Source organism: Camelina sativa, chromosome 19 (assembly GCF_000633955.1).
Source record: "Camelina sativa cultivar DH55 chromosome 19, Cs, whole genome shotgun sequence".
NCBI lineage: Eukaryota > Viridiplantae > Streptophyta > Magnoliopsida > Brassicales > Brassicaceae > Camelina > Camelina sativa.
In genome coordinates this window covers 18028919-18037759 of record NC_025703.1, presented here as the reverse complement: position 1 = coordinate 18037759, position 8841 = coordinate 18028919, and the positions used below count along the sequence as shown (strand labels likewise).

General features: G+C 40.2%; 1 protein-coding gene across 1 annotated transcript; it reads right to left on the bottom strand.

Annotated features, from left to right (window-relative positions):
• Nucleotides 249-1194, bottom strand: LOC104767941 (transcription factor RF2b-like). Its single transcript, XM_010491900.1, has 4 exons — nucleotides 1166-1194; nucleotides 967-1099; nucleotides 783-864; nucleotides 249-478 (listed from the first exon to the last, which is right to left on the bottom strand). The coding sequence occupies exons 1-4, from the start codon at nucleotides 1192-1194 to the stop codon at nucleotides 249-251; spliced, it is 474 nt and encodes a 157-aa protein (XP_010490202.1).

Genomic DNA, 8841 nt, shown 5'->3' with positions numbered 1-8841 from the left:
TTCACTGGAAAAACATAACTAGATATATATATATATATATATAAAAAGGTCATACTGTTTGAGACCTCACGGTTACAATCATTAAATCTATCTATCATTATGAGCAAGACTATTGAGATAGATTTTTTTTACTCTCACCATGACCCTCAATATTTGTAAAAAACAAAAAAAAAACTAAATATAACTCCAATCCTAGAACCCATAGGATTGCCAGTGTCACCGAACACCCTTAGTTTTGTCCATAAAAGTCAGAGCTGCTTGCTTGTCTGTGGCTTATCGGACTCATTAATGGTGAGTTGTTGCAAGATGTTTGGGTCAATTTGATAGCCGTCGTTATGCATCACATCACCTATTGCCATCTTTAGCCGCTGGACTTCTACACTCAGTTGTTCGTTTGATGCTAATACTTCCTTCAGCCGTTGTGCTTCCACACTCAATTGTTCGTTCAACGTTGTCGTCGCCTTTGGACTTTTGATTTCTGCATGCAACCGAATTATTTTGTTCACACATAACAACAAATATTACGTCTATGGTATAGCGGAGAATAATAAATGTATCTCACAGTTAAGGATCTAATAAAATCCTGCCTTAAGCATGAAGATCTTAAATGTGTTTTTATGCGTTAAAATATCAAATATGATTTAACATTACTACACGAGTGAGGTCATAAACAAAGATCACCCAGTTACAACCGTTTATGTTCGAAAATTTTAAATTTACTATAGATTTGAAAACAAAAAACTTGATTAAGTATCACTGGAAATTAATTAGATGATGTGTACCGTCATGAAGTTTTGCTTGTTGCTCCAACGATTCAAGTCGAATCCTGAACTCCTTCTCATCAATCAGCATGTTCTTAGCATTCTGCATGCAACAACAATATAAATTCACTAAGATCATAACATGAATCATTTTTATACGGAGTTTAGATATGACAATTTCATAGTTGCTAATATGATGTCTCACCTCCAAAAACATCTCTTTTTCTTGCATCAAAGTGGTATCCTTCTCAAGAAAATTTACTTGGTGTTCCAAGTCAAGAAGGTATTGTGACTTCCTCTTCTTTGAACGTGCAGCTGCTTCTCTGTTTGCCAAGATTCTGAAAGACAATACATATGGATAAATGTATGATAAAAATGAAACAAAAAGCTATCTCAAAACTTACCCTCTGACTTTCTTAGGATCAGATTTCATCTCGGTAAGTTTAGTACATTTTGAAATCTTTTTCAATTCATCAGCAGTATACTCGTCTTTGAGGTCTAAAGTATTCTGGTAGTCTCCATCAGCCGAACTAGTAGAGGAAACAACACCCGGAGAAAGAGGTAGCTCCAAGAAGTTACTGAAACAACTATCCACTCAAACACTCCTCTAGTGTTTGCTTAAAGGTTCAATGTTTTTTCCTGCTCTTCTCTTCACACCCGAAGGAGGCGATGAAGGTTTTTTGTTATCCTCCACATGTAAATTAAATTATGTCATACGATGTTAAAAATAATGTAAATTAAATTATATCGTATCATAATATATTTTATTTGTAAGTGATATAAAAACACATTACAATGTGATATAACAAGATTTACATTTAAGTATTGAAACTTTAATTTATTTACATTTATTTAAAATTTTTATTGCATTGTAATGTGTTTTATATGTAAGTGGGAAAAAAACTTGGAAAATAATGAATTTTAATAAAACTGATTGCTTTGAGAATGTTGATATATATTTTTATTTCCATTTTAGTATTGTATATAGTAAAATTATTACTTATTAGATTACAACATATCGAATAAATATATTTAAAATAATCTTAATTCTCCAATTTATAAAATTACATTTTTGTGATTGCAACATATGGGATAAANACAACGGTGGAGAAAGGTTCATAGATCTAAGTGGATGACGATGTAATGACGACGAAGAAGGGCTCAAAGGAGGCAAGGAGGAGTCGACAGCCGACTGCTGAGTTCTCGACTGTGGTTCGGAAGAAGCGATACTGTCGCGTTCATTCATCGCTGAGGATTAAAGAGTACTTTTTACCTTAATTAGCTTCAACAATGAACTAAGAAAGTTGAACAAAATTCTTTTTTCTTTTTTTTTGATAGTTAGAGGACAAAATCCTCCATTTATACTGGTTAAGAGGAGGCTCATATTTCAGGAATTAATCTTGATTTTGACAGTAAATTAACTTGTAATGTTTAAGTCAAAACACTTAAATGAACTTTGTGTTTTTAGGTAATATAATGAAAATTTATTAAATTTACGATCATTAAATTTTATGGTTGACTCAATCTTAACTAATTTTATTTGTTTTGGCATGTTTTTTACTTTTGCTAATGACTAGTTTTGGTACATTGTTTACTTTTTTTTACTTGTGAATAGCTATTTTGAAAATTTACTTATTTTTCTATTAGGTTATTTTGGAAAGTTTTTCAGTTTTTCTAATTGAATATGGTATTATTAAAAGAGTTGACAATTTATTTTCTGACTTTAGAAAGAGTTATAGATCGTCAGCCATATTTTTAACTTTAAATACTGTGTAATTTCAAAAAGATACTTTGTTATTAGTAATTACATCGCTGTGGGGAGAGTTATTTAGAGGGAGTTTTTGCAAAATAAAAAAATTTTATGTTGCCAGTTTTTGCAATTTTACACTTCATCTTCCAAAATTGCATATCAGTCATACGAAGTTAAAAAATAATGTAAATTAAATTCTATCGTATCATAATATATTTTATTTTTAAGTGATATAAAAACACATTACAATGTGATATAATAAGATTTACATTTAAGTATTGAAATTTTAATTTATTTAGTAGACATTTATTTAAAATTTTTATTGCATTGTAATGTGTTTAATGTAATTGGGAAAAAAACTTGGAAAATAATGAATGTTTATAAAACTGATTCCTTTGAGAATGTTGATATATATTTTTATTTCCATTTTAGTATTGTACATAGTAAAATTATTACTTATTAGATTGCAACATATCGAATAAATATATTTAAAATAATATTAATTCTCTAATTTATAAAATTACATTTTTGAGATTGTAACATATGAGATAAATATATTAATAAAGAAAATATGATTACATAAATTTTTAAAAAAACTACTGGCTAAGCATCATTTTCTTATGTTATTTACATCCATTTATAATGTTATCTACTACTCTACCACTAAAAATGTGTTTTTACAACCCGTCCCGCGGACCCCACTAGCCCCCTGCTAGCTGCCCCAACGGACCGTCTGTGGATCCTGCTAGCCGTCCCAACAGACCCCAAGATGGCCCTACAGGGCATCGATCCTAACCCATCACTATGGATATCCAAATCCACCAGTAGGTTATTGGTGCGTCATGCGTTCCTTGAACCCTGGTCTCCACCCTGATCTGCAGCTCAATTGGTGACAGCTTATCCTGTGGGAAGGTTGTTAAAGGGTGGGGACCAGGGTTCGAGGAACGCCTGGCGTACCAATAACCTACTGGTGGATTTGGATGTCAATAGTGAGAGGTTAGGATCGATGCCCTGCAGGGCCAGCTTGGGGTCCGTTGGGGCAGCTAGCGGGTAGGCTAGTGGGGTCCGCAGGACGGGTTGTCATATTAACTCTTCATGCAAGATCCATGGGACTCACAACTAACTGCATTGAAGCGGATCCTCCGTTACGTTAAAGGCACAATATCACATGATCTCCAGATTCACCGCTCCCACATCACTAACATGGTCGCCTATATCGACGCCGATACGGCCGGCTTCCCTGACACGCGACGCTCCCCATCTGATTACTGTGTTTTTCTCGGTGACAGCCTCATTTCCTGGTCAGCCAAAAGACAAGCAACGACTTCCCGTTCTTGCGTTGAAGCTGAGTATCGAGGAGTTGCCAATGTTGTGGCTGAGGCCACTTGGTTACGAGGCCTTCTTGTAATAATGCAAATTTCGCTTCCAAAGGCCAGTCTTGTGTATTGCAACAATGTCAGCGCCGTCTACATATCCTCTAACCCGGTTCAGCACCAACGGACAAAGCACATCGAAATCGATATCCACTTCGTTCGTGATAAGGTCGCCATTGGTGAAATAAAAGTCTTGCATGTCCCATCAGCTCACCAATTTGCGGACATTTTCACTAAGGATCTATTGTAAGACCCCGACCCTAAAATCCCGTACATGGCCGTACAGGCCAATAAAATTTTTTCTTAGGGCCTATCAATTTCCTACTTGTTCGTTCAACAGTTTGCAACAGCGAATATGTATAACAGGTTTAGTAACTTAAGAATACGCATTCATTAGTTTAAAGGTTCAAACATCCTTAACACCCATGCATGATAATAGTACAATCCGTAAAATAACAAGAGATAATAAAAACTACCCAAAGCCACCATCCTCTTCCTCCCTTGCCTCCGTCACACGAGCTAGTCAGCCACAAAAATCCTGATCACCGGACCTTTCTTTTCCTACGCCCATAAAAAGGAGGCGTAAGCAAACAAGTTTGCTTAGTGGAGCGGTCATCCCGTCTCACTAGGCTCAGCTCAATAATCTCAATCCGACACAGGGTATATTCCAATCAAGTCACGCAAGTCAAACAATTCACATAGGATAGTTTTCCAACTCGTTTAGAACACCACCATTCATATTGCAATAGAACACATTAACCACTAACAAAGACAAGCAATTAACGAGATTAAATAAACCACGGGTCAAGAGAATCAACCATGGAACTCGGCCACAGTCACGCACTGACCTTCAGTTTTGACCTACGGTGCTAATCTATCCATCCCTATGTAGTGACCCTCACTAAGGTCAGAAATTCCGAAAATAAAAGTTCGAAGGAATGGCCTGGAAAAAACTTAGAAAGGAAGAGGAAGAGAAACAAAGGAGAATGACCGAAGGAAGTCCGAGGAAAAGTACATGAGTCGGAGGATGACCAAGCCAAGACCAAAGTGGCCGGATGTACGATCGAGACCTTAAGATCGATTGGGAGTTGGCGGTTTATGCGGAAAACTGTGTATGCGGAAGAGACGGTCTAGTACCAAGAACAGTATGGGCCGAGAAGTACCGGGAAGGACGGTACGGTCCGAGAGAAGTATTGGAAGGGACAGGAAGGACCGAAGGAGAAAGGACCAAGAACTGTCCGAGAGAGGACCGAGGGAGTCCGGAGGAACCGGACATAATCTGGACCAAGACCGACCCATGGCCAAGAGATGTCCGAATGATACCGTACGTGCCGTACGGTAGGACCGGACGATTTTGCCGTAGGAAGAGGAGTTAGTGGCGGCATAACCATTGTGTTTCTATGAGTTAGGCCAATCAAATTTGATGCAAGGGAGAGTGTATCTCACGCTCCACATGCAAGCTCATGGTCGCCAAGTGGCTGGTGAGTGGCTTACACGCGCCACATGCAAGCTCATGCTTGCCATTTGTTAAAACGCACTAAGGGAAGAAAGGGGGATGCTCGACCTATAAATAGGACCCTTGAGATTATTTTTCTCTCATTTTCGAAAACCCTAAACACTCAAAGCTTGATTTTGCTCTCAAAAATCCAAAAAAAAAGAGAGTGGTGCGAGAGGGTCGTTGTTAGACAAGGGGAGAAACGCTGGTTGCGGACCAAGGAAAGAGTTGACGAAGAAGAGCTGTGAAGACGTTGTTGGATGCAAGAAGAGGGAGTTGTCTGATCCGCGGTGCAGTGAAGTCCAATCATCATCCGTTGCCCCAAGGTGAGTTCTGTGGTAGTTGTGTGGAGTGATGCATTGATCTTTAGATCCTTGCACATACTTCTTTGCGTGATGTATTTAGACTAGATTCATGTTAGAATCAGTTTAAGTTGATGCATGCGAAATATGGTAGGATTCATGCATAAAGTAATTTGGTGAAGTTTATTTGCAATTTTATTACATAAAACTGGTTGAGGTTAGATTGCATGCATAAATGGACTTAAAGGATTTAAAGGGTTAAATCGCTTAAAAATTGGCTTGCATGCGTAAATGGACTTAAAGGATTTAAATGGGTTAAATCGCTTAAAATTGGTTGCATGCATAATTGAACTTGTTGCATTAAATCGCTTAAGTTGTGTAGATGTGTTGCATGCTTGTAGGACAATCTAAGTTGCATGAATTGCCATTCTTGTTGCTTGTTGATTGTTCCATGTTCTCTTGCTTGATTTTCTTGCTTGTTATGCTTGATTTTCTTGCTTGAGTTATTTGGTGTATTTTAGCTAAGTCTCTCGATTTTGTTTCTGGAGTCCTAGCTAGAATAGTGTAGTCGATCTTCTGTTCCAAATGCGTTTTGTCTCGCGAGAGTTCCCGATGACCACCGCGCGGGACAATGTCACGGCTAGCTAGCTACTAGCGTGACCGCTACATGACGATGTAGCATTTGTGGGGGCTCATGCTGGTTACCTTTGTGGTTTCAACATGGGAAATGTTGTGGAACGGAACTTATTATCGAGGGCCATTAGGAGAAAGAGTCTAGAGTATTTCAAGTATTCCTTGCAGTATTCTAGATGTTTTGTTTGTCGCATAGGTGAAAGAGCCTAGCGTATTTCAAATGTCCCTTGTTGTATTCTAGTCGTCTTTGCGAGTTGTGTTTGAGTTAAGAGTCTAAAGTGGTCAAGTAGTCCTTGTTCCCTTTAGTCGTCTTTTTCTGCGAATAGCGAGTGTAGATCATCCGAGTTGAGTCATGTCGTTCCAACCTCTCTCACTTGTTTGTTCTTTATAGCTTCCGCTATTGTTTCTGCTGTGTTGCTTTGATTGTTTATTGATTGCTTGCATGTTGATAGCTTCGTCTTGCATGTTGATAGCTTAGCATTGCATGTTGTTTTCTTAGTCTTGCATGATGTTAGCGTAGGCTTTCATGTAATTCTTTAGCTTTGATTGTTGCTGGCTTGTTTGCCTTGCTTTTTTCCTTTTCCTGTTGGGGTAGCCGGGTTGGGGAAGTAGAATCCTGTTTAGGAAAGGGGTGCCCAGGCTCACTGAGGAATCTTAAATTACTCATGATAATATTTTTGTCTTGCAGGAAGCCTAAGTGAGTCTAGAGCTAGAGCAAACATTAGGGTACCGGATAGGGTTTTATGTGTTCTTTGTAAAACCCTATATTTTCCAAAACGATATTTGTAAAGTTATCCGACTACCTATGAATATTGCTTTGATGACTTGTTTTCAATAAAATGAATTATTAAAGTAATATATTCGGTTTTCGGGAAAACAAGGCAAGTTGCAAATGGTACTCGGCCTTGTCCGGGTCAACACAACGCGCGTGGGACGCAAGGGTTGTAAAGCCTAAGTAACCCTCAGCCGCGGGCGGAGTCGCATCCTGGAGGACTGGTCGGAAACCTGCAACTTCCGTCCCTCGACCGGACCACCAGGGTGCGGTTCCCACACATGTGGCGTCTCGGTGCCATCCGCGGTCCTGTCCGGCTGTACGGCGGTTTGGGGGCGTTACAATGGTGGTATCAGAGCAGTGTATTCGAACCCGCGAGCACTTGTGCATTTCAAAGTTTTATCGAGTAAATGTGTCGCAAAAACACAAATTTTATCCGGTTGTTTGCTTGTCTATTTTTAAGTTGAACCTTAGAATGGGCTAGCATCTGACCTTGTTTTGTGGGTTTAGATGTCTTCAGGTGATTCAGGTTGCGGGGATGGTTCAGGGGAAGAGGGGCCGAGACATGAGGGTTATGAGCATCACATTGGGTATTTGTCGACGGAGTCGGAGAGTAGTCATGAACCAATTGATCTGAACACTTGGAGTGTGGATTGGCGATTGGTCGGAGACGATGACAACCTGTCTATTGAGACCGATCCATCCGAGTGTCTGGACGGATCAGAAGAAGTGAAAGTGGATCAGGATGATCAGACGGTTGTGTTGGAGATTGGTGAGCCAAGTCGTATCCAAGTCAGGATAGACGCTCAAGGAAGTTTTCAAACTGTTTCAATTGGAGATCATGGAGAGGAGGAGGTTGAGCTCGCCGATAAGCTACAAAAGTTGCTGTTGGAACTTGTGGAGGATCATCATGGCGATGTTAATCCCGAAGATTATATGAGAGAGTACCCGTAGGCAGTCGAGAGGATTCTGAACTTCTTGACGGAGGCATGCCGTAGTCTTTTATGCGACAGTAACAGCGCTGCTAGTGGGAATGGGGTAACACCCGAGACTGGAGGTACCAGTGCTGGACAACCGGTGGAGGAGAAAGCAGAGACGGTCGCAGAAATTCTACGTAGGCTGAACGAGTTGCACTCACCGGAGAGAGCGGATGGAGTAGAAGGTGGGCCTATAGTACCGGAGGCCGAGAGGAAAGAGAATCTAGGTGACAGGGACTCTAAGTCCAAAGAACCGACGAGAAGAGAAGAGTTTGTGGAGGTGATCGAGGTTTTGTTAAGTGATGATGAGGGGATACCGACTTTGGTGGTAGAACCAAGGAATGATCAACAAGCGATATCAAGAAATCAAGACCAAGAAGCTGATCCAAGTATGGAGCACAGAGAGGATGCGAGTCCAAGGGCCAGTTCAAGCCAAGTTGTGAGAGACCAAGACGGACCAGATCAAGTGGTGCTAGACCAAGCAGTACTGGACCAGGTTGTGCCGAGGCGCAACAGTCCTATTCGAGCCATACCTTTGCGGATGGTGTTAGCTGACCAAGAGGAAGAACCAAGAGACCTAGAATGGGAGAGGATCTCCGAGTTAAGGAGATTGAACCAAGGGCATGTAAGATTCGAGGCAGGAGAGAGCAGTTCGAAGAGGCCAAGAATGAAATATAAGGAAATGCAGTCGAGAGAGCAGCCGGACGCGCAGTCTGTGACTACGCAACCTTGAGGCCGACTGTGAACTAGAGCCACTGCCCGAAAGAGAGTGGTGTAT